The sequence below is a fragment of the Teleopsis dalmanni genome, chromosome 1, assembly GCF_002237135.1.
Source record: "Teleopsis dalmanni isolate 2A chromosome 1, ASM223713v2, whole genome shotgun sequence".
In the NCBI taxonomy this organism is placed as follows: Eukaryota; Metazoa; Arthropoda; class Insecta; order Diptera; family Diopsidae; genus Teleopsis; species Teleopsis dalmanni.
In genome coordinates this window covers 16,009,282-16,036,590 of record NC_051846.1, presented here as the reverse complement: position 1 = coordinate 16,036,590, position 27,309 = coordinate 16,009,282, and the positions used below count along the sequence as shown (strand labels likewise).

General features: G+C 30.3%; 1 protein-coding gene across 5 annotated transcripts; it reads left to right on the top strand.

The window, feature by feature from the left end:
- Positions 1 to 189: 189 nt before the first annotated feature.
- On the top strand, positions 190 to 27,309 carry LOC119670123. 5 transcript variants are annotated; one of them, XM_038080256.1, is made up of 10 exons: positions 190 to 280; positions 17,107 to 17,744; positions 17,806 to 19,231; positions 19,297 to 19,480; positions 21,047 to 21,371; positions 21,438 to 21,720; positions 21,783 to 21,983; positions 23,109 to 23,280; positions 24,163 to 24,399; positions 26,856 to 27,309. In XM_038080256.1, the coding sequence occupies exons 2-10, from the start codon at positions 17,156 to 17,158 to the stop codon at positions 27,099 to 27,101; spliced, it is 3,663 nt and encodes a 1,220-aa protein (XP_037936184.1). In that variant the 5' UTR covers positions 190 to 280; positions 17,107 to 17,155; the 3' UTR covers positions 27,102 to 27,309. The 5 variants fall into 5 exon arrangements, with proteins under 5 accessions (XP_037936184.1, XP_037936183.1, XP_037936182.1 ...); XM_038080255.1 differs by lacking the exon at positions 190 to 280 and adding an exon at positions 424 to 510; XM_038080254.1 differs by lacking the exon at positions 190 to 280 and adding an exon at positions 433 to 747.

The window sequence follows — 27,309 nt, the reverse complement described above, 5'->3', positions numbered from 1 at the left end:
ATTACAGTAAATAACATTTGTCATGATGTAGGTTTTACCTTAAGCATATAGTACAATAAATGCAATTAATTAAAATAAAAGACATTTAAATTAAAATAGGAATTTTAAATAGTGATGGTAACCTTAATTCAAAGCGGTCGCTAATATTAAGCCAGTACTTGGCAACAATCATTAAAACGTTAGCAGCATGTTGACAGCGTGTATAAAAAGTAATAGTAATTTACTGCAATAATTCTGTATTAAGTTAATTAAGTGATTACAAAATACACTACATAAAAAAGTGAGGCTTATTGTAATTTATTAAGTTATTTGTGATTTTATACATATTTGAATACGTTAAAAAAATAAAATTAATATAGCATTTACGGTTGATTAAATGTTTATAAACATCGAATATGTACGTGTTAGCAACTTTTCTCTGCACGCACAGCAACAATAGGGAAATTATTTACTTCAGTTTCATTAAAGCCGCCGTGGTTGGTGTTGCGAATGTCTTGTTGCGGAGTGTAGGTGATTGTTAAATAAAGTTGAATTTTACAACTTCACTGCAAAAAGAAATGATAATATTAATTAATCATATTTATGAAATTAGTGTTTATGTTGTTGCCATTAATTAAAATATTGAATGTATTTGATACGGAATAATAATATTAGAGAGTGAAAAGAAAATTTTTGCATTGCCATTTCGAATTGATTTTTCCAATTAGTAAGATATAAAAATTAGAAGAAAATACTGAATTTAAAAAGGTGATATGATAAACATTTTTAATATTTATTATATTTCAAAATAGATATACTTTTTATTAAGTGCACTAAATAATCAAATATTATTTTGAGACGTTTAACTAAACTAGCCTCCTCCCAGATAATAGCAAGTAAAACAGGATCAAACTAAAATGTTGCATGGCAGTAAATAAGAGAATACCAGCAGCAGCAGCAGCAGCTGCTGCTGTCCCTTCATATTGGCAAGCCTACGTATATTAGTTTATATATGTATGTACATAAAGTTCGTACATAAATTATTTCTTTATGCTTTGCAAAATTTATTTATGTTTTTGCAAAGGCGGTATTATTTTCAAGCATATTTCTTTTACTCTAAAATTGTCAAAAAAATTTACTGTTGAATTGGGAAGAATTAATGTGAAGTAACCCTCATTTCCTTCTCTTGATCAACTCTGCACACATAAACAGAGTACTGTTTTTATCTAACCGTTATTGTATGTGTAATTGTTTCAGATACATATGTATGTATATAAATCGTTTATTTACATGGTTTAAATTAATACATTTTCGAACAAATAGGTTCTTGTTGGAGTGGAAACTTCACTAAATTTTTATCATGACGTATTTACGAGCCCCGATTTTTATTTTCTAAATAATGAACTCATGTTAAAAATAAAACTCTGCCGCAGAAAAAAGTAGAAGAAGCGAGAAGTTTGTCTAAACATCTTGAGATGTTTATAAACACAAAACCCTACAATGAAGTTTCGTTGACAAGTGAAAAATGTGAGGAACAAAATTTTCGGTTGAGTTGATGTGTGCCCGCATTTTGTGTACTTTTTCTAGTGCAATTTCAAGAGCAAAAATATTAATATCTCGATTGCCTCAAGCAAAAATTATACACAATAAAAGGGATCAAACGATAAATAAAATCCGTTAACATAAGAGTTTTAAATTTGTATATAGTATATATGATGAAAGTATATGTTAGAACAGGGCTGTCCAAAGTGCGGCCCACGGGAAACATGCGGTCCGCGACATGATTTTAATCTGCTTCATTTACGCAAGTTTTCTTTTGGTGTACTGATAAAACTATATTATTTTATTTTTATAGTATAACAAATGAATGAATATAAATTTAATATTATAACCGTGTTTTTATTTCTGTCGAAAATAACAACGAACGTATTTATTTGTTTCTGCGGCCCTCCAATCTGGACAGTGATTTGTATTGGTCCGCGACACATCTAGTCTGGACAGCCCTGTGTTAGAAGATAGAATATGTTCTGTTGAATTCAGCTAGTATCGAACTATTCTATAATTTTTCAGTGTGGGTGGACAACATAGAGGTCAGTCTAACCGGCTGACCTGATTAGACTGACAAGAAGAATTTTAGTATCAAGAAGTATAGATTTTTGCATATCTTTCTTCTGTTATAAGGTTAGTCTACTTTATAAGTATGAATAGTTGTATATTGATGCCCATTTATTTCGTTAAAAAGTTTTATTGCTTAATCCATTTTTGCTGATCTACGTGTATACCTCTCAGGTTTTAATATTTTCTATATTCTGACGCATCTAGTTTCTAGTTGTTTAACGGTGCGTTTGGGTGTTTTCTGAGAATTCTGATATGTAACCATATAGAGGAGTACATTTGCTGATCTGCATCTAAATCTATCGCTGTTAACGAGTGGATGATGAAACTGCTTTTGTTTTGTCCTGATTTAGCTACATTTTGAATAGTAATCTGTGAATAATATAATATTATTTTTGTGACATTATTAGCTAGTGTGTAAAGATTTTGTACAGTATCGATGGAAATAGAACCTCTATAGGTCCTCTAAAGTTCAGTAACTAAATTGTTATTGTTACTGTTGTAGTCTGTGTTATTACATCGTTCGTAGGAGGTATGATGTTAAAATTTGATACACTTACACAGTTCAATTTAGGTTATTGAAGATCTCAATGTAGCTATCATACAAACTGAAACTTGGAATTGTTATCCTAAGCCAAGAAAAATAAGTACCAGAAAAACAGAACATGTAACCATTATTTGATTCTTTGTGATATAACCAACTCTGGTCGAATAACGAATTCAAGCGTTTTAAAAATAGTCCAGAATCCGGTAATTTAGAAATTCGTATAATAATAATACCGGATAGCGTTTAGAGCATCCTTCACAATAGCTTTATTCTCGGCGATACAAAGACAAATAACCACACAAAAAATGACTGAAAGTCTTGTTCCCTTTCAAACAGAGATGACTGTGTATTATTTCAGTCAGATGGATATCTTAACCTACACTGCTATATCAGTAAAATGAATCTGTTTAAAGTAACATAATGTCGATTCTTCCCAGAAAGGAAGAAGACTTATACTCATATTTTTTGTGACTGTGCCGGCACAGAAGCTCCTATTCCCAATCAATGTTAAGAACTCTTCAACGAGTGCTATTTTGACCTTCGTTTGAAAGATTGAATATCTTCTGTTTAGTTAGAACCTGTTAGTTGAACGTCAAAAATTCTATTATGATCACAGAAGTCAGCTCTGCTGATAGCCTCAATCTGTATTATAACCTATACCAACTAAAAGCATTGGTAAGGTAATAAGATAAGTTGTAAAAAGCGTGAGAAAAGAAAGAGTTACCGCCATGTGTCGTAGAGACGTTACCCACTTTTGAAGTATACCCATATTACGAAAAGAGTGGGCCACACGCCATGTCTACAATTACTTGTAATTTATTGTTTTTTTTTTTTGAAGTATCAAAAAGTAGGAAATAACACGCTGATTAATTTCAAATAAAAATGCATATGTAAAGCACATTTTAAATTTATTTCATCTATTGAAAGCGTCTAAATGCATTAGTCTACATTGGTAATGTTTTACGTTTCTTAAAATATTTTGATTTAATTAATGTGAATCGAATTAAAAAATGAATTAAATTAACTTTAGTAGGGCAATAAATTTTGACTTAATTCGTCGCAACTGTGTGAGTGGTGTATTGGTGAGTGATTGTTCAGTAGTGAAGCTGAAAAGAGTGCAATGAAGCAAGCGATGTGTTTATGGTTGTCGAATCCGAAGCCGAATCCAAATTTCGCGTCAACACATTCAGAGAAGCCAGCAATGAACTATTAAATTCGTGGACCTCTCGAGCACAAATTATGAAGCAACTGCAGACGAGTACGAATATCAATTGATCGTTGAAAGTCTTCCGCTTGCGTTTTCCCGCTTTAAATCATTTATTTAGTTGTTGTCGACAGAGAGCGGTAATTGCAGCTGCAACATAGTTGTTGCAGTTCTTCAGAAGTGAGGAATTCCATTAGCTTGGCTGGTTTTCGCTTGGTTAATTCCTCTATTTTAATTCCTATTTAGAAAATTGCGCTCTAAACGATTTGTTCGTTGCTGGGGTAAAAAAGTAAAAAAGTAATACAAAAATGAAAAGCAACGACAAGAAGACAACAACACAACCATCAATTGCTATGATATTTTATTGGTGTGAAGTGCTAGTTCTGTTAACATTCGCAGAGACACATAGTTTTGTGACACATTACCACACAGTTGATCTTAAAACAACATACACATTATGTTTTTCCATTTAATATTGAAAATGTCTATATAGACGTTTTTAACAATAATTTTTTGTGAAATAATTTTTCTGTTTTTTAATGCTATTAACTTGCACTTTACTATTATTTTCTTAGTGCTGTTAGCTGTCATTTTCACTGTGTGTGCTTCCCTTTTATGCCATAGTGAAAAATTATAATGAAATGACATGTTCTCCGGACAAAGATGAAAATGTATTTAATCACCCAGATATAAAAACGATATAAAAATTTGGGATAAGGTATTTTAGAACTTGGTCTGTTTGTTAAAGGAGACAGTATAAAAGATTGTTAAGGGTCGAGTATTCGCAAAAGTCTCTGATTTAGTATAAGTAAAAATTTATGATTGAATAGAATGGCACGATTAGTGTTTCTTTCAGCTATTTTATTTTTATATTTTCATTGGTTGTATTATAACCACCTGTTGGGTTATTTTTGGAGTCATGTTAGTCTGAGTCGTATATGAATTATAATATATAGTCCGCCCAGGACTGAGCATTCGCAACACCTTAAACCTGATTTAATATAACTATACTTTTAAATTTGAATAAAACAAAACACGATTAGTGTTTATTTCACATGTACTCCAATGGGATACCTAAATTTGTTGTACTGTAATAAACCAATAGGCTATGAATGAAGGTCTTTTCGTTTTAGTCGTAGATGCATCATAATATTCTATATTTCTTTCCAGTGTCGTTGCTCTTTTTATTGTAATATACTTTATTACAAAGATTTCAAAGTTCATACCAAAAGTGATACTTATCATTTTATATTTTAACTAATTGTTAATTTTGAACTGTTAATTTCATAGAGTTATCAAGATAAGAAAAATAGAAAGAATATGTTTAAAATTATTTACTTTTATTTTTTAATGAGAAAGTCGTAGATGAAAGGTTATATTTTGACAATAAATGCAATTTAGCAGTACTAAAATTTTTAAATAAGGGCCGGTGACTTTTGATCATAGCTTTTAGGTAACATATATTACAAGCTAATTATCACTTTCTGAAATTGCCAATAATTTTCTATAAAATCTGCTGAATATTTCATCATATTTCATTGTAACACTTGTTACTGTGACCACAGACACTATTGAGTAAAAGTACTTTAGACACTAACTCACGTTTCATCAAGCAAAGAATAAGAATGCTTGTAATTTTGATACTTAAATGTTTTCAAATAAAACTTACTGAAATTATCAATTTCTGTTCTTTGAAAAATTTAGATCTAGAATTGTAAACCAAGTGAAAATATTTTCATATTCCTCCGTCTATTTCGTGCAGTTATCAAGCACTTTTCTATTTTATTTCAAAAGTATAAAACACATAAACATCAAAGGATTTAATTTATATTTTTAGTATTTATTAATTATTTTTTTAATGCATCAATGTTTTTAGTTAGATTTTATTTAGGTTGATCATTTAGCATTAATCCAATAATAATAACTTTCGCAGGTGCAAAATTTGTTTGGTTTTCGTGAGTAGATCACAAATTTTGATCAAAACAAAATCGCGTTAATTAAACTATAATATATATATTTTATAATATACAAGCATGTTTGAAATGCTGTATTTAAGGTTTTGTTTAACGAAAATAAAAAAAATTTTATTTTGTTTACTTATTAGTGAACGTTCGCAAATAATCGTGAAAAGCACTTCATTCGATAATAAATCATTTAAACTGCAAAAGTTAGTTTTATGCGGAAATAACCCAAAGCTGATTTTTTTCGCAAAATTATTGTATTATATAATTATATGCAGTAGTTCACGAGATAACTTAATCTGAAGTAAGTTCCAATAAATGTGAATATTTGTAGGTATGTCTATAGTACCCGCACTTCTTAGTTGAGATAAAATGTTGCGATGCTTAGTTGAATGGGGTTTACATCTTTTCAGTAAAAACGCAATAGTTATAAGGAAGGTCAATGTCGGTCTTAAGATGAAGGGAACTAAGTGAACTTTTATCGTCTTCGATATTGTTGAACGTTTTATTTGAAAATGTTTTGTAATTTACAAGGTTTGAGCGGTGGACTGGTGTGTGCTTATGTGCAAAAGTAGTATGCTTATGCCTTCAATTTGAATGTGGTTAAATTATAAAGAGATGTTGTCTTTTATCGTTATGTATATACGGGTATATGTATAAAATTAAATATACATCACACTCTTAATACTTAAGTAGTTGCATGTGCAGAATATGGAAAGAAAACCAGGAGCCTACCGCGTTAATTGTCATAATATTATTGCATGCATAAAATTTTTATTTTATTTTACTTTTTCAGTTTTAGTTTTTAATTTAAATATTTAATTATAACAAAATCGGAAATTACTTGCATTATGCATTATAAATAATAATATTACTTAATGCAGCTTAAAATCCACTTACCGACTTAAGTATAGTAGAGCACCTTTGCTATCTTAAACTTATATTATCTCAAGCCGACAGAATATGCTTACATCGATTAGCACACTTAGCGTTTGTAGTTCATGTACGTTGTAGGAAATGGGATTAAATTAAATACATAAATTAATTAAAAACAGTTGTATATAACAGTTGTTTATATACTTATAAAAAAATTTTTAAAAATATTAATTTCACTGTTTTTAATTCCAATTAAAAAACTTACAATGATTATTGAGATTTCATTTGAAACTCTTGCTCTTTTATAATGATCATTGAAGCAAAAAATGCACACAAAGCTTATAAGCATCCCGAACCAACGAAGTTATTGAAGATCTGTTCTTATATTAAGGCGCATCCACACCAAAGCGAACGCTTGCGAATAAACGAACCTTTGCACCTTTATATATAACCATAAAAAGGCAAAACAGCATCAAAAACTGTCCGAAAGATAGGTGCGATTTACGGCAAGGATGCTGAGAGTAAATGTCATATCAGGGGATGGTTTGCTCAATTGCTGTGGTCGGCCATCCACTAAAATAATCAATGAAATTTTGCAACTTATGGTGCAATACCAGCAGACATCCTGTCAGAAGATAACGAGTACCATTGCCAAACATGCCAGTATGGAATCATTTAAAAAGCAGCGTCAATCAATTGAATAAACGACTTCAGAGCATGGATTAACGGCAGACAAGGTTATGCTGAGTGTTTGGTGGGTTTGGAAGGAAATTGTCTATTACGAGCTATTGCAACCCGGTTTAACAAAACAATCGTGAAAAAGCGTTCAGATTAGCCAACAGAAAAGGAGTTGTACTGGGCTACACACATCTTTAACGAGTCGGAATAAATTGACGAAACTTGCTGAGGATCTTTTAATACACCAATTGACGATCAATTAATGTAAATTTGTCGACCGTAGAGGTGCTGAAAGTGGGTTGACCAAATTTTTGCCGATAAACAACAAAAGTTTTACGCCGATGAAATTATAAAATTATCTGAAAGTTGGCAAGAGGTTATAAATAGTAATTGCCAATATAAACTGTATAGAAATGAATTTTTAATAATCAAAATATTTGTTGAAAAATGTACCAAAAACTGGCAGATACTTTTTATATCACCTAATATTGTTGATATATTTATTGGTGCATAGATAGAATGTATCATAAAAATAAGATTCTCATATCTCTGTGTTCAGAATAAATGATATTAACAATCATAGGTGCAGTTGAGCAGACAGGGCACATAATGCACGACCTACGTCCGAACTTTTGTTTCCTTTTGCTTTTCATTTAAATTTTTCGGGTTTTCATTCGTTCTGCTACTGCTGTCGTGCGCAAATATGTATGTAAGTAAATATTAACTTTGCCGACAATTAAATATAATTTATTTAATATATTTTATTAAGAATTTTGGAGATACAGTACAGTCAAACATTTTATATATAGTCCATTTTGTTTTAGAAATTAGTCGCTTCGCTTACTTTAAATGTCTGCGAAAAGTATCTGTTCTTTATAGCGTTTACATGATATGTAATATTTTATATAGTTTTGAAAGATAAAAGATGTAACTACATCTGCAGTGGTTTAATTTCATTGTCAATCGCAAAGTAATTTCGTGCCTGTTGGCCATGTATCTTCAATTGTTTTTAGATTGTTGTTGAGATACATTTTGTGTTTGCAATTTGTAGTTAGGGCAATCAAGATTTTATTGCTCTTAATTATTTTAAAAATAAAATTTCCGTATATGTTTTCTGATAAGATTTCGTTTATCTGAAGTGTTTCTCAATTTAGTTAATCGAGCAATGCATATGTGGTCAGTGAATTTTACTCGTGCAAACAACGCTCGTCATAGTAGATTGTTTATAGTGCACTAAAGTGTCATTATAGACGGCCAAGGTTTTGTTCTACGATTGTTTTACATTCTTCGCACCGTTCTCTATGTTAACATTGGACAATTGTGTCTTTCCAACCGTAAAATCGCATTTAGAAACTTAATCCTTCGCAGGCGATTCGATATTCCATTGTGTTTCGACGTGTAATTGTAAATATATGTACTTGTATCTGTAAATGTAAATGACTGTATTTGTATATTTTCACTCGTAGTTTTTACAAATTTATGTGCCGTCACATAATATCAGGCTTACAGTTTGAACTTGGATTAAATTACAGGTAGCTTTAAGGCCCTTTTCGAAACGTAAACATTTTGCATTTTGTATTTATATGGCAAAAATGCCAAGTACGTTTAAAATATCACTATAAAAAATGTCTTGGTTGGTTTGTGGTTTAACTCATTAAACTTTTTATTCAGTTTGCAATCAATATTTTTTGCAAATAAACTAATAAAACCCTAAATGAAATGAATTTAAAATCCTTACCTAATGTTTATTTTCATAAAGATTTCCATAGTGAATAAATTGAAAATAGAAAAATTACAGTACATTTTATTAAAAATTTAGTTTTAACTAATTATTTTAATAAAGTAGATTTTGTCAAAGCACTAGGCTCATCTAGTAGTCTAGTGTCATCACCCAAGCAATTACTTTAGAGTTTGAATAGAATATAATAGAAAATATACGAGGTAGTGGCTTCAAGAAGATTATAGCACTGCGACTATATCTGATCTTTTATCTGATTCTAACAAAAAAAATTCTACTCTTCGAATTAAAACTATAATATCAGCTATTGAGGATGCGGATAGGCTTTTAAGCAGAGACATTATGCTTCCGCAGATAGACCCATTAGATGATAATTAGATTAGATGATAGATGATAACTCATCATTAGATGATAGACCCATTTCGTGATAACTCAAACCATGACGACCCATCAAACAATATCAGCTCTGTTCTACTGAGGGATGCCCTGCGATAGTTGCAGGTTTCATAATTCGGACGAATCATCTCTCTAGCTTTGTGGTTAGTTAGAGTGTCGAGCCAGTAGCAATTGTTTCGGTTACATATCATTCTTTTTTGCAGAGACTAACTTGTTCATATATAATTTTAACTTTCTTTGCTTATTTCTTAGTTCATAGAACGAACTTATAAACAGTTTGAATTATAATGAATAATATATATTATAGCTCAGTGAAAATATTTCTGAGTTTATATTTGACGCATCATAAATTTCATTGATTTGCATACTTTCTTTGACAGTAAATTAAGCTTTCCTATTTAAGATACATTTTAGAGTAGCCCACACATTGGCAGAATTTGGTAATGCGAAAGTAAAAAACATTTTATTACTAAAAATGATAAGTTATCTAAGACTGAAATCTATCAATTAAACACTTTTGGTTTGGTTTGACATAAACATTAATCACGATTTTTCCGTTTTGTTTTGAAAATAAAAATACACAAAAGCAAAAATGTTAGTAAATGTTTTAATAAAATATAAAATGATACTATAAATGCAGTTTCAGTAGCGGCAGGGTCAATGTCTCGGATCTAGTCGTTTATACAGATTACCAAATGTTTTATATATTTTTATTTTCTTGGATATTTTTGAGAGATCAATTAGCTTTGGATTACTGGATTATAGTAGTGTTATTCAATCTGAAGTTCACGTCGTCTATTTGAAAACTACGATTCTAAGGTGAAATATATATTGTCTATACTTATGCTGGAAGTTTAGCTCTCATCAAATCACTCACAAATGTGTAGACGAAATCAAAAGCAATATTGTTATGTGGCTCATCCACAGTTGATATGAACTGGCCCAGTTTATCTTCCTTTAAACGTTCTATTACACAAAAAACAATTGTAATGACAAAATAACTAGTAGATAAAAGAAATCTGCAACTCTGACTGAAAACATGATACATTAGAACAAAAATTATTCTACATTGAACAGAATAGCGTCAAATTGCTTATATCCTTCATTTCAAGCTATGGTTTGATATCGTAAGTATGTACGGGACTAGATTGGATTTCATAATAAAAACTGCTGTGAAGATTGTCAGAATGAAGGCATAGAAAAACCGAATGATCATACAATGTGTTGAAGTGCAGTTCTCTTCAGGCAGATAGTTAACTCCTTACAACATTTCCAGTTTCAGTAATAAGCTTAGCGGGCGCAGTCGACTAATAAACTTGGGTATTATGACCAGATGTTAAACGGAAACTGGATAAGAAAGTGAGAAAGATTCCTCAATGGTATCACAAATATCTTCGAGTCTATTTGGGTTTCAATACTTGGTATGCTTAGGACTGTAATAATATTAGTAATAATATAATACAACATTATAAGTAATTTATTTATTAAATATTCCTTTATGTTTAATTTTTTTTTTGTGAAATTCAGGGCGCAAAAGTACATATTTAGAAAATAATAAAAAAAGAAATATTTTTATACGGCAAAATCTTATCTATAAAAAAATTTTGCATTTTTTATTACTCATAAACTTGTGGTTTTTGCAAAAATTAGTGATAAAATTTGCGCAACAACGCAAAGTTAACGCGTTAAACTTGTTGTGAGACGAAATGAATGCAATTAAATGAAAATGATTAGCAAAAGGCCTTTGAAATACAAAGTTTGACAAATTTATTGACCTTACTTTTTAACCGGCTAATTTTGAATGTCAAAACCATTTCGTTGAGATTTTTTCCCCCTTCATTATAATTGAATTAAAATGAATTTTTCTCTTGTGATAAACAAAATAAACTGGATTTTTTAATATCGTTTTTGGTATAAATTATTGTTGAACTTGACTTTGCAAAATATTCAAATTTTGATGAAAGCAAAAGCACACAGTGAATTGAAACATCAATGAAACTGCAAAAAAAAAAAAATTATCAAAATAAATCGATTTATATAGTTATGGATATTAATTTCGGATTTATATGCAATGAGAACCATTTATATGCTATCTCCTTTACTTACTGAAGACTCGATTGTAATACATACTTCGTCTTTTTCGTTGGCGCTATAGCTAAAGTATAGCCTTGACGTCATAACTACCACACTTCTGGACCTCATGCCTTTTCACAATTGTTTTCCAGTGATTGATATCACGTCAACCTAAAGGGCTCGACGCGGTACCCACTTTTTTGTTCCATTCGAATTTTTAAAACACAACTTACGTATCACTGATTGTGGTGTTTATTATACTATTATACATCGTAATTCTCTGAGATATTTGAGTTTTGAAGACGGTATCTTACAAAAGTCAGGTTGGTACATCAATTAAAAATGTGTTTTATTTAAGATGACTACAAGATTCAATGGAAAATTGAATTTTCATGTATTCATTACCGGTTTGGCTTCACATCATATTGAGTTGTATTTTTGATATTTATTTTTGTTTCAGCGCTCACTGTAAAATTTAAATTTAAGATTTTTTTTTAATTATTTATTATTTATAGCCACATTCGTATTCCGGTCTTTTAAATCCTACTGGTTCTTTTTCTTGCGAACATTCGAAATTTGATCAGGATGCAAACTGAAATATATCGTGTTTAAAATCAGACCCTAATCAGGCGTTATGATCAAGTGCATTTCAGGAAAATCACTAATTTGGTTTCGAAAATCAAACCATAATTGATTCTGATCAGACTCATATCAAAATCGCATAAATTTTCCTTTATCCGGTAGAAATGAAGTTTTTTAGTCTGATCATGATAACAAATTTGGATTAAATAATATGATCCGCATCTGACGTATGAAATGTAAGTGACGAATGTATAATTCCCATATATAATTCACGACTTCAGGAAATTTTACACGTTGTGTATTAGAAGCAGAAAATCGATTACAATTCGTATCCTAATCCGGTATAGACATTGTTACGCCTCCTAACTAAATTTTTAGTTGGGCAGTAAAAACATCAACTACAGCTATGTATAGCAGTTAGACTTAGAACGTAAACCCGATCGCACATGGTATTAAATTGTTTTATGAGATATATTTAAGTCATTTGATATTCATCAGACTATGTAATTTATTGATCACAGGTTTAATAATAATTTTGATATTATTTCTAAAAAAGTTACTAAGTGAAAATGTATACGGAACTGCTTTATTCAGAACATCACGTATAGACTGATAGATTCCAAAGAGTTTATTTCATTTATAAATGTGATTATAAGGGAAAACATTAACTATGAACATGTTTTAAAAGTACAATATAGAAAAAAGATAATTGTTAACTCAAAAACATGTTTTTTTTTTAAATATATTGTTTTGCAAACATGTTCGAGAAATAAACAATATATATTTATGCATTTTTTATGATCTAAAACATATATATGAGTTAAGTGAGATATTAATTAGAAGAATTGCAAATTTCTGGAAAGTCAACAATATTGTATTTGCTTTATTTTTTTTATGACATGCGTTGAACTGAGTTCAAGTAATCACTAACTACAATCGTTGGTTTATTTCCATAATTGCAATTCCAAATTTTTTGTGTAAATATTCGTTATTTTTTTTATCTGGGTTTCTATATAAGTTTGTTTTCTTTTTTATGTTGAAGCTATTTGAGCCAGTGCACTTGAGCACTTTTACTCTTTATTAACTCGAGGTATCTTCAAAACCCCTCTTTACGCCTTGACTGGATTAATGTTTATTATTTCATCAGACTAAGCAAAAGTTTGTTTCCTGATAACCTTGATTTGTAAAACTTCGATTTAAGATAATAGAGTTAAGTATGCAATGATGTGAGGTCTAGAGCTTTAGATCGCCAATAAAAATATTTTTTGTAATTTTTAAAATAGAGAATATAAAAAATTTAGAAATTATTTTAAAAATGTTTTGATTCTGTGATCTGACGAATTTTGAATTAGGACATCCTCATTACGGCTACCATTTCAACAAATTTAATCATCCCCTTCTCTATCTGGGAGGGAATAAATTCTCTAGTTACATTTTTTACGATTAGCCGGTTCTGTTTTGCGCCAAGATACTGTAATGTGTGATACTGTAATGGAAACTTCAGTCTATATTCGATATTACTAAATGTGTTCTTTAGGTTAGGTTCTTTAAGGTTAGTTGTGGTACGATATATCTATTATAGTTGAATTGCTTTGGTGTACTGAGACTCAGTCGTCACTGAAGACCTATTTATTTTTCATTGAAAAAATTTAATACTTTAAGCTTTTGTTAATAATTTTGTAAATGGGCAGTATGTATAAGAGTAAAGTTTTAAATAGTTTTAAAATTGAGTTAAATTTTATTTTTACTGCGGATTAATCAATTATACACATAATTTTAAAAAATGAATACAATTTTTATTCTAAAACATTTCTAAATTTCAATACATGTTTCATACATATGAAGTGATTTATACTAAAAAGTAGTTCAGATATGACCTACTTAATTTTAACCGTACATTCAGCTGCGGACTTCAAAGATAGAGATACGAAATCAAATTATAATACAATTGCAGACCCTGCAGTGTCACGCGACAGCGCAATCTTTCAATCATCTTACGAAAGTGAATTGCAAAAGTCATAATAATCATAATAATTGTACACACTGTAATAATTAAGTAAAAATATCTTAAAACCTGGTTTAAATTGCATAGAATAGATAACAACAAAAACAAAAACAAAAACAAAAACGACAACAGCGATGACAATAATAAGAGCATTGTATACGACTCATTGCACTGTATACATTTGTGTTATTGTTATTGTAAAAATCACATCAGTATGTTAAGATGTGATGATACATTGATGCTTAAAAAAGATACTTCCAAGCGTTCATTATTTCCATTGAATATATGTAATGAATGTATGTAATGTAATGAAAAGATAAATACAAAAGTAAACACAAATAGCTCAAATTTCATTGAGAAAGATACTTTCCAAAATTGTCAAGAAATCGGTCAAATATGTTAAGTCGCTTAAGTTATTATTAACCGGCAGCGAACGTGTTCAGTTCCTCATAATTCCTGTTCCAAATTTTTTGCTTTCTGTGTTTAGCTAGCATTTGGAAGTTGGCAGTTGGCAGTTCGCAGTTGACAGTGATTTTGTGCCTCCACAACCACACAAAAGAGATTTACAATTTTACTTACTTGTGTCTCTGTGGAATAATAAAAGATATAAATTTATGCTCCAAAAAATGATTGCCGGCGTATATGCGTGCGAATGCATTTTAATTGTAGTTTAAGCTATAAAGCAAAAATGGCAATTGAAATAAGAATGTAAATTATTTTTGATGATTAAGTGGAAAGAATATTGTACTGACCCAAGCAACTAAATAGTCTAAATAGTCAAAAAGGAATTTAGTTCAAAGAAACACACGGATTTAAATTTACCCATGAGATATAAAAATCAACCTTTTAGCAAAACTAACTAAATTCGACTAAAATAGCCTTGACTGAATGATAAATTAAAATATTGAATTCAACGATACTTGCTTTATGAATTTACCGTAAAACATCACTAAAACTTCAAAGGAAAACAATTTAATAGTGATTTCACTGTAACAGAAACGGAAACAGAATTTTATGAGAATTGGTAGTATGAAAATAGAATCATTTAATGATTCTAACTAAATAGTTATTAAAAAATTGATTATAGTGTCATCATCGAGACAATGATCTATTGCGTCTATTGCATACAGTTTGTAACACTCTTCTCACACTCTTCTCATATTTCAGGTCAACAGAAGAACAGAAGTCAGAGATACTAATAACTTCTTATGTGAGTATTGACAAGATCATAGTCACGTAGAGCAGAAGCGTATGGGATATGAAAAGGTTTTTTTGTGTAAACTACTTTCGGAGAATGTTGCGAATTTTACAGATTTTAGATTGGTGTTCGCTTAGTTCTTCATCTATGTTTTCCAAGATAGTTTAAAGATTACACTACTTTAAACTGAAGTCCCATTGTTTGCTTAAATATCTTTAGGTGTTGTTGAATTTTGGAACCATTTTCTGAATTTTAGAGCCAATATCAAAATTTTACATTAAGAAATATCTCGACCGATCCATTATTGTGATAAACAAACGTTTAATTTCTTTTTTTTTTTTAAGTTTAGACCAAATTCAATATTAAGTCTGCAAGATCATTTTTAGTGCATGTAAATGGTATAATAAAAATTTATATCTGTTCAAATTTAGTAAAGGTCAGACTTTGGATAAACCTGGAATAAATCGATTAAATCTTTATTAGCTAGTAAATACTATGCTATAATTCTATGTTATAATTTTCCCATGAAGGATCTAATTGCACAATGTAGAAACCTATTATTTTGCTTTTTTGTTTAATGCAATTAGACTCGTTTAACCTTATTAAATTCTCAATTGCAAACAGCAGTACATTACTATTAATTTTCAGTTTTAATAATTTCACCGTAAATTTCAATAAAAACTATTTTTTGAATGTGTGTTTTACAGTAAAATTTTTGATACAAGCAACTAAAATAAAAAGAACATATTTTTTACGTGCCGCTTCCTCATTTTTCCTGAGTTCAAATACTTTTTTGTTACGGGTCCATTTATACAAGGTACCGATTTAGTTCTAGGGCGATCCAATAAGGTTTTAGTATTGTATATAAATGTGGACATATTTATACTAACAAAAATGAATATATGCAATAATATCAAAATAATTTGAAGTAGTATGTCTGTTAAAAGATCTATCTGTATATAACATATATACATTATATATATGCTACATAAAGATGAATCATTTAAAGCAAGCGAGATATTTTGCAATGATTGTATTACTCTTAAAGGAGACTATTTTGATGAATAAGGCCGAATTTTGTAAAGAAATTATTGTTTCATTGGTTTTACATATAATATATCCAGTCAGGAATAATTTGAAGGTATGTCGTCTATTAATGTTTATTGGTATCTAATATTGTAGTTAAAAATTGAATTCAATTCAGAATTCAGTTCAATTCAGAAGCAGCCTCAACAACACCCTGTATAAACAATCAACATGGAACAAGCACAATCTCTTTTATGGGGTATCTGGCAGTCACTTGTATGTTGTGTATGAAATAAAATTGATGTACTCGTAGGCAGTTGCATGCAGTATGCAGTATGCAAATGCACCGTGCTTATGCATTTACTCTAATGCACTACCGAAGAACCTACATCCAACATCCAAAATTAAATTGTTTACAAGTTGATAAAAAATGATACGCAAACTAGAAGATCTAAGAATAGTTTTAGTCTTGAAGCACATAGTCTGGCTGGGTGTTCAGTTTTTATGACTGTTGTGTTCATATTGTTTAATATGTTCCTCCTAATGTGAAATGTGAAATATGAAATGTGTGAGTTAATTTGGTTAGTTGAACTCCTTGATGAGAATTTGCCTTTGACTGCTATGTTAGCTAACTGGCTAGTTATAATAATTTTTTTTTGATAAACTAAATATATTTTGATTTATTTATTTACTAGAATTAATAAGTTTTATCAAATTATTTTTTATAGGTAAAATGCATTAGTGATACTTTTTAAATGCCGGCCAAATACACAAAAAATGTCAGCCATATTAATAAATCAAAGCAAAGAACTGAATACCGTTCCATCAACACCGTCCCGAAATTCTTATAACGATAATGGCACATACTCAAATGATAATGGCTCAAGAGATCTTTGCATCGATAGCAACATCTGTGAGCAATTGCTTGGAGACAAAATGTCTGCTTTGGATATAAATGAAGTCATTTTGCAAAATTGCGATGGAAGTGACAGTGGAGTCGATATTACAACTAATGCCAATGTTACACTTCAACGTGCACTCAGTAATAACAGTGGAGGTTATACGAGCAGTAATGGTGGTTTAGATGAGACTTCTCATGGACTAAATATGTCTTGCGATTCTAGTATGATAAGTTGTAGTTCCGACTTATATGAACTGAAAACTGGTATAGTCACTGCGGCAGTTATGCGTACTGCAACTAACTATGAATGTTGTAGTGAAAATGGCAGTGAAAGCTCTTCATTGACAGGAACTGCACAACCTATTGTACGTAGATCGAATAGTGTCAAGAAAAAGGTGGCAATGTTTGAACCTGGTGGTCTGCATAGCATTAGTACGCCTATAGTGAAAAACGCAAAGGAAAGAGGTTAGTTATACAAATGCCTAAATTATATACAAATACAACTGAAATCTTATTTTTCAAACAGATGTGAATGATACTGTCTCACCAGCTGCTGGCCAGTTAAGTTCCGAAATATCGACACCAGTACGTTCTAGACCAAATGGTTTGAAGCGTACAACTTCACTTTCGCGTCCACAACAAAATGCAACATCGCAAGCACGTGAGCGCATCGCTGAAAGACAAAGTATAAACAAAGGCGCTTCTGTTACGCCATTTCGTGGAACACAAACTCGCATTGCCAAACCCCAAAAACCCGATTCTCTACCAAATGTATTAAGCCGAACTCAATCTGCCAGTATGCAAAGATTAGTTATTCAACGGACACCGTCATTAAGCCGTGCACGCACGCCAGGCACGCCGTCTGATGATGGACGCTGGCCAGGAACATCAACGCCACGAAATATATCGTCAGCTACAAAGCGTGGTATGTCAGTTGCACCAGATCTAATTTCAATGAAAGCACGTTCAAATGCAGTTGTTAGTGATTTAAAAACAAACATCATAAATCCTTATAGTACAATGCCGCGTAGACGCAAACAAAAATCTGTGGAAGATTTAACAGGACGCAGTTCGCGTAGCAGTTCTATAAGTAGAGAATCACGTATGACGTCTTCAGTGATTTTACCCACACGGAAAAATTTAGCAAACTCTTATAATACTCCTACGCACACAAAAACATTACCAACTACAACTGCTACCAGCAAAATTGCATCTGTGAGAAAGTTGCAGCAACCTAAAACGCGTATATATCATGAGACGAGTGTGCAAACTGCATTAACTAGCGTAGATATCGATAAAGCATTTTCAGGAGGTGTCTCTAATACTAGGCCGGTGGATGCTGCAGAACAAAGAGAACAACAAACTCAAACAGATATACGTGATCGAGAATTGGAACGTTTGCGTGATGAAAATCGTCTACTGACAGTGCGTGAACAAGAGCTTAGTGGTAAACTACAACGTGAACGAGAAGAGAAACTCAGCATGCAACGTGAACTACATTTGAATACAGAGAGAGTTATGGGTATGTTGGAAATGGCGCGTATAGCTGGTGGTAGTCAGACTATAAATGATGTGGGCACACCTACATCTGATGATGGCGGACATGACAGTTTGCTAATGTTAGAATCACAAATTCAATTGAGTGGACACGAATTATTTGAGCGTCAACAGGAAATTGGACAATTACGTCAATTGTGCAGATCTTTACAATTAGAAATGGAACGTTCGTTAGCAACTCAAGAGTGTCTATTGCAAGAAAAAGCGGAGATTGAGCAAGAGTCGAATGAACTACAAGACTTTTTGCAACATGAAAAAGTAACGATGTGTGATGCCCTTAAAGAAATAGAATCTGAATATCAACATTGCAAACAACAGCTGTCCAATCGCGATGAGGAAGTAAAAGTTTTGCGTGACGAATGCAGACATTTAGTAAGATTAAATGAGCAACGAAGGTTAGTTCAATAAATCAAATTAATTAAGTTAAATATGCAACTTTTATTAAATAAAATTGTTATAGACAAGAAAATAGAATGCTACAGGCAAAATATTCAGCTCTAGAAAACAAATCTAAAGAGCTCATACAACAAAAGAACACTTCAATAGTTGCTGCCTCAACGTCCTTATCTGGCTTACATACACGTTTGGATAATTTAGTGGAACAATTGATTTCATCATACAGTATTTCGGAGCAAGATTTGGAGGTAATAAAATATAATACTAAAAATGATTAAATATCTGTAGTTGTTCTTTAAATGATCACATTTTTAATATTTATTTTGAAAAAATCGTTTAAAAAACAAAGTTAGTTATTTGCGTCTACTTCTAATAATGTTATATACACATAGCCAATAAAGTCTGCGTACACCATACAAATTTTGATATGTGATAAAGAAACACAACATAATTAAATATTTTATATTAAAATTTTTACATATATTTATTCTTTGAAATCTTAAGTTTAAATAGCAAAAGACTAAAATTGTATTCGTTTGTTCATTCTTGAGATAACGGAATAAAGGTGTCCCTGCATGTAAATATAGGCCCCATAAAATCTGCGTACAGTTTGTTTGTTTAGATAATATCGTTAATTTTTAAGCAGTTTGTTCTCATTTTTGCTCATTTGATATTTTTTAGCATTTGAATTGAACATTTAGCGAGATCAATAGTCAATTAATTTTTAAGTAGTTACTATTTTAAAGTATGGAATCAAGGGGAAGAGAAATCAGTGTACACGAAGGAACAATAATTATTAAACAATAATTATTAATTATTAGAAAGATGAAAAAAGTTATTTAAACATTTTAAAAAGAAATTGGAAACAATGTGCAGATAATTTGGGCTTATCCACGTCATTTTGGTTCCAACAGGACAATGACCCAAAACACACAGCGGGGATTGTTAAACTTTGGTTTTTGTACAACGTTTCAAGACAGCTTAAAACGCCTCCACAATAACCTAAGCTCAACCCAATTGAGCAGCTTTGGGATTTATTGGAAAAAAGAATTCGTCAGCATGTGATAACAAGTAAAGAGGCTTTGCGGATTACAATGCAAGCAGAATGGGCGAAAATTACTGTTAATTCCATGCCAAACACATTAAGTGAAATTTTAAAACAGTGTGGCTAAACAACAAAGTAATAAATTTAGCCTTATTTTTAAAATTTCTACCGATTTTATCAGCTTTTTTATAACTGTACGCAGACTTTATGGAGCCTATATTTACATGCAGGGACACTTTTATCCCGTTATCTCAAGAATGAACAAACGAATACAATTTCAGTCTTTTGCTATTTAAACTTACGATTTCAAAGAATAAATATATGTAAAAATTTTAATATAAAATATTTAATTATGTTATGTTTCTTTATCACATATCAAAATTCGTAAGGTGTGCGCAGACTTTATTGGCTATGTGTATATGACTATATATGCCATTATTCGATAAAAAAGATTCATTTGATTAAACTTGTCTATATTTTATTTTACAATTATTTTTATTAATTATATATTCGTTGTTCCCTTGAAGGACAGCGAGAGCTACACTGATGGTTCTGACTGACGTTTAAGTATTTGGGTGGGTTGATATATCGATAGTTTATAGTTTATATAAAGTTGTAATGATTACGTTTCAAATTATGCTAGAATTTAGTTTAGACCTAATTATGTGTTATCGCGTCTGTTGCATGTAGAAGAGAGTAAATCGTTTTGTATATTTATATATAATTTTAATATTCTATTAAAGATATATATTATATTCGTTTCTCCCAGGATATTGGTTTTCAAAGTGAAAGCCAACTTAATAGCATAGATGGTTCGAATGAAAACGACACAATTTCAATAAAAACATATGCCAATGGAATTGACGCCTCTGCTTCGCTATCAATTCAACAACAAATGCCTTTGTCACAAGGTAGTGATGGTTCTTTGTCACCACAAAGAAATCAATCATTTATTGCAGCTGTAATTAGTGCCATACGTAATGCTACCACACCTTCCGGAAAACGTTTATTAGCTCGTAACGTCAAACGTATGGGAAATCAAGGTAGTAATACTAATAACAATTCTAATCAAAATTACATTGCTGGCAATGATGGTAAGTAGTAAACAAATTGAAATTATTTATTGTAGAATAATATACTATTTACTGTTTACTGTTTAGGTGATTCTGATTCAACAGAAATGTTAGATTCTGAAACGGAGCCCTGTCTTATGATGGATAATGTATTAGAGGATGTTAACATGCCCGATTCACATTCACATAATATGGTATCATCATGCACGGGTATGATCTCACAAATTGAAGTCCCATCAGAATTGTTGAATGTAAACAGCGCTACTTGTGATGATTCGTTGCAAAACCTGTCTCAAGCGATTACAAATCGTCAACAAATGGAATTGCAAATAAATGCCATGGCAGTACCAAAAATCGCAATACCGACAAAGTGAGTAAAATCACTATATTTGCGTAAACGATAATGATTTTTAATGGTTTTAATTTTTACAGTCATCACGACAACTGTGTTTCGGACGATATAAGCTGTCATGATTCTGTTGCTGAAATGCCTTCATTGGTCGAGTACTGTTCTGTGCAAACAGTTGTCGATCAAGTTATTGAAGTTGATAGCTTAGTTACTAAGCTATTGAAAGTATTGCGTTTAATACAAATGGATAATGATAATTGCATACAACAACTAATAGTAGATAAGTAAGTAAATTAAGAAATTGGCTTTTTAATCAAATTTTTGTTATGCAAAATGGGAAAATATTAAAGAAATATTTATCGAGATCGATCAGATATATGTTACGGTTCTAAAGAAAGTTAGTTTTGTTTTTACACTTTTCACATTTTTAGTTTTTACATTTTTAGTTGTGTTATAAATCAATTATTATTCACTTCTGATTAACTTCTATAAGTAATAATCAAGTAATCTACTTGATCTTTATACACAAAAGTTCTTGTGCAAAGATTCATTTGAGTAGTTACGAATTATATAGAGATATTTGTCTATTTTTAACTGGTCGTTGAAATCACAAAATCGATTCTTCCGTCTGTGGTTTTGTCTTTACTTATAGTAATTTAAGGTAGTGATGAGATTTTTTTACTTTATTTTTTAAATATTAGAAATCAAATGAGGTTTTGCAATACGATAGACATGTTTTTTTTGCCAATAACATTTGATAAGCAGTAAGTAAGGATGGTATATGGACAAAAAATATTCCTTCATCTTTTAGTTTTTCAAAATTAAATTTGAAACGAACCTTCTTAATAATGAACACTCTAAATAACGAACGATCAAATATTTGTAAATATTGAACATATTAAAAATGAATAATTTAATGTCATTTATGTCATTTGTTATACCAAGAGTCTACTGTAATTATTAGAGAGCTTACCATTGTATTCTCTCTGTATTCTATTGAACATTGCTGCCACCTTTTCTTTAGTGAATTAATATTAAATTCAGAGGGGGATATATTCCAATGGAAGAAAATAAAATCTAAGGTAAGGGAAAATGAAAAAGAGAGAAATGTGTGTCAAACTGAAACTTACAGACTGTAATTACTTATCACACAAACTTTATATAGATATTGATTAGTTAGGCTATTACATGATATGAAATATATAAGATTCCTAAACCCATATATATATTAGATTCAATTCTACTCTTTTGTTTCATGCAAAAAGACCTTCCTTTTTTTTTGTACCTACCGCATTATCGAAATAATCATAAAGATTGTGGGGTTAGAAATAATTGAATGAATGAATTAAAATAATTCTAGAAAGAAATGAAATGTAAATTTGATCATTTTTATTCTTTGGTATTTTTAGGAATAAATTGCAACAAAACAAGGAAGATATGTTAGAGAAATTAAAGGACTTAGAAGATGTAAACATGAAATTACAGGATGAACTAATGGATGCTACACAGGAGTTAATGTTAAAAAATAATGACCTTACAAGTACCAAAGCCGAAATGCAGCGACATCGGAATGAAATTGATGTAAGATTTTAAGGATAATAACTGTTATTCATATTAAAAAGCTTTCATCAAAAAGGCGTTTTTTTTATTAAACTGCTTGATATTTTAGAACGTATATTAAATTTTTTGGCTTTCTAAATTTTCCATGTTAGAACAATACATGTTAATTATATTTTAGCTTATGAAACCACATGACAGCATTATATTTATTGACTAATAATATTAAAACAATTAATGTATATCTTAAAATAGACATAAATTAAATAAATTAGAGATTGAAGATAATATTTATTGGTCTAAGTGCACCATGCTTATTGCGTAAATAAATTTCCTATGTTTAACAATGATAACTAATATATATATTTAAGTATTAAAAAATTATTATTTTGCCATTTATACCTATGTTTTTGTCTAATTTATGTATTATTTTTGATTTGCGCATTAAGTACCATATTTTATGTTTTGAATGTTTTCATAAACTTTTTATTTATTATACAAATATGATTGCAAAAATAAAATGCTAGAAAAATTAAATTTTTCCTTTATTTTACACATATGTGTCTTAATATTTATTTTTATTTTGTATTTGAAATTTATTACGAACCAATAAAATTATAGCTACGCGTACAACTGCTCAAGAATTTCGTTACGCAGTAAATCACAAGACTTCATCATCTTAACTAGCCTTCATACATTTAAGTGCTTCATGAGCGATATTTTATCTCAATGCATTTCATCAGTTCATACATCTTTTCAACTTCACTCTTCACTATACAGTTTTCATCATCATACAATCGAAGAATTTTCATTTAAAAGCAAGCAAAAAAACCAATAAATAAGCATTTATTGAATTTCCTCAAAGCAGTAAACTACTATTCAAAATAATATAATCTATTAAACTAGCGCCTGAATGAGGATATCTGCACTCTAAGTACACTTTGCAGTAACTACAGAAAGTTGTCACCAAGCACAGAGTTTCCGCCAGTGCAATTGCTAAACTCGCCGGATAAAATGAGTACAAGTTCCAATGAGATGGATGATATTGCTGGTATATTAAATGTGCTAAAATTATGGCAATCTGAGGGTCAACTCAAGGACATCAGAATATGCAATTATTTAAAAAAACTATTCACAGCTAATGTACGTTACACATTTATTCATAAACATGCATGCTTGTACGTTTACGTCTTTACAATAATTGCCACTTAATTGATTTAGAACTCTTACTAGATGATTTAATATATTTGGTAATCAAATAACTTTGGTCGATAAACAATTAATTGGTAAATATTGTATTATAGTAAGATTTAAGAATATTATATTATTTATATGAAACAATATATTGCTTTGAGTTGAATTCTTTTACACCAAATAAGTGCCTTAAAAGGTTAACAAATCGCTCTAAATTTGGAGGAGAGCGTATTCTCCAAAAAACTCATCATAGAACAACCGCTCGATTTGACCGCTCGATCGTCGTTCAATCTACAACAACGTATCGTTATTCACATGTACCCTATAAATCAAAGAACTTACACACACATTTAAGTATTATATAGAGCAACTGACGAATGAAATCTTGTAAATATGTAAGATATATAAATTATGATATTATGTACTCGTACAATGAATTTAGTCTAAAAAAAGTGCTGTTTTGAACATTCGAAATCCATGAATTTGTGATTGATGTTAGGCATCTACATATTAGTTGTCTGTGCTACACTATCCTTCTGGCTAGCGAATTACTGAAATATAAATTAACGATTACTATAACATCAATTTAAAGTTGAACTGAGTTTACAAACAGAATACGTTTAAATGTCCGATTAAAATTGAATCAAACTATACATATCGTACTACACGTACGACAGAGAAAAATAAAAGTAACCCATGTTCTGTGTCACTTCTACCGCACCCAATACAATTGTTGTACAATCAGGGTTTTGTTTAATGTGTAGACATGACAACCAGTTAGCGGGTCCTTCAACGACAACTGCCGTATTATCTACTCAGTGACGGCTTGGCACACCTCAGAAGACGTATATCCATTCTAGAATGGATATACGTCTAGAATCTCGTTTCACCAATATCTCCTTCATATCACTAGTTCGGACATTGAAGACATTGTCTATTTTAAAAAAATAACACAATAATTTCTCAGTCAAAAGAGTGAGAAATTTGCCTTTTTAGTCCTGGAAACAATTTTTAGAGCATAAGTAAGTCGCATATCTTGTATATCTTGCTAGATACTGCTAGTATCTAAAATTTAATCACTTTTACAATTCAATTTTATTGCAAACTTGAAAACTTGCTTTAATACGCCATAATTATTCAAAAAATATTAAAATTTAATTAACTCCAATTTTATTTTTCGTAAATTTTTTAATTTCTTTCGAATCTTTAACAGTAATAAATAAGAATACATTAAGAATGAAAACAATTGATATTCCAAAAATTAGAATAAATAGAAATGATAACTTTAGATGACTAAGCCAAATGTAATATAATTAATATTATATTGAGGCTAGTTAAGTCAGTGCACTTGACCACTTTTACTCTATTCCTCTATGCCTTCACTAGATTATTGTTTATCACTTCTGTCAGTTTTCGTAACTAATTTTAGGGCTCTATCCTTTATGTATTTTGTGATCGGATCAATCTTGAAGTCCTAAGGATATCATTCGTCCTAATGTACCTTGATACCTTTAAAAGTCTTCTCAGAACCTGCCTTTGTGCAATTTCTAGCTGGCGAATAGTAGTGCTTGAGGCTTTACTAAACGCTACACATCCATATAGAAGTGACGGTCGAATTATTGTGTTTTATCAACTTCCTATTCTTAGTATTGAGATTTTCATTTTTGAATAGTGGTTGGAGGTGATGATCAAAATGCTTGTATCCATTGTAATATCATTGATGAGTCTGATAATAATACCAGATTTAGTCAAGTGTATCACTCTGTTCTGTTCAACTGTTTGTTTCATTACAAACTAATCATTCAGACTATTGCCTAAAAAATGAAATTTTGTACATAAACACTTTATGGAAATATATAAATAAAAATTTATATATTTATAAAAGTATCATTATTTTGGGAATTTATATCGGTATGGGTACATATTTTTTTAATTGCTTATTCACCCCCTCGAGGTGTGTGTTTCGTGCGCACCTAATCTAGTGTGATTAATGCCTGATTGACTCTATCACTGCATAGTTCTATAATTGTGCCCTTCTTTCGGCACCTTTGTTTCGTGCGCACCTTATTCAATCTCGTATATCTATTATGATGATTGTTAATTCTTTTTAATTTTAATTGTTCTTTTTAATTTTTTTGTATTGAACATTTAGTTTATAATCTACGAGTAAAAATTGTACAATTATTCACTAAGAAAGGTTCTCAAATAAGTCTCACTGTCGAACAAATAAGTCTCACTCCATATCTATCTTAAAAGATGTGGAGTAATAAAAATTGCAATAATTACAAGTATTTCTGATATTTTATGAAATAACTTTATGAAATAACCAAATATGTTATTAATGCATATATAAGTACATTGTTAATAATATAACCACTGATGAAATGAATTTTTACCTATTTTAGAAGCCCCAATCAAATTCACAGGATAATAACGAACGCTTACTCGTTTATGCGAATCAATTGGAAAACGTTATGATATTACTGAATTCCTGCAAGAATTTGGCTAGTGATTATCCTGCGTTGGAAGAATTACGTAAAGGAATGGAAACTATTAAGTTAAATGCAAATTGGACTCACGTATTGGAGACTAAATTTTCTACAAACAATGCTGATGATGATGAAATTAATGCAAACGAATCAATTAATTAGAAAAAAAATTATGTGGAGTTATTTGGATTTATTCTTTTTAATAATAAAAGTATTATAATTGCTCGAAGAGCAAGTTTTGCTCGTTCAGAAAAACATTATTAGTACCGAACAGCTGAGAGTTTTTTAAAGTTAAAATGCGGTAATATACATATATACTTTTATTAAGTCCGTATAAAAAATTATGTCAGCTCATTTTGGAAAAAATATA

Bases quoted from the DNA above. Each gene is read 5' to 3' on its own strand.
- LOC119670123 (XM_038080256.1), top strand. From the start codon at position 17,156: ATGTCAGCCATATTAATAAATCAAAGCAAAGAACTGAATACCGTTCCA. The intron at 21,984-23,108 runs GTAAGTAAATTA...TGGTATTTTTAG, and splicing joins CAACAACTAATAGTAGATAA to GAATAAATTGCAACAAAACA. The intron at 24,400-26,855 runs GTACGTTACACA...TACCTATTTTAG, and splicing joins AAAAACTATTCACAGCTAAT to AAGCCCCAATCAAATTCACA.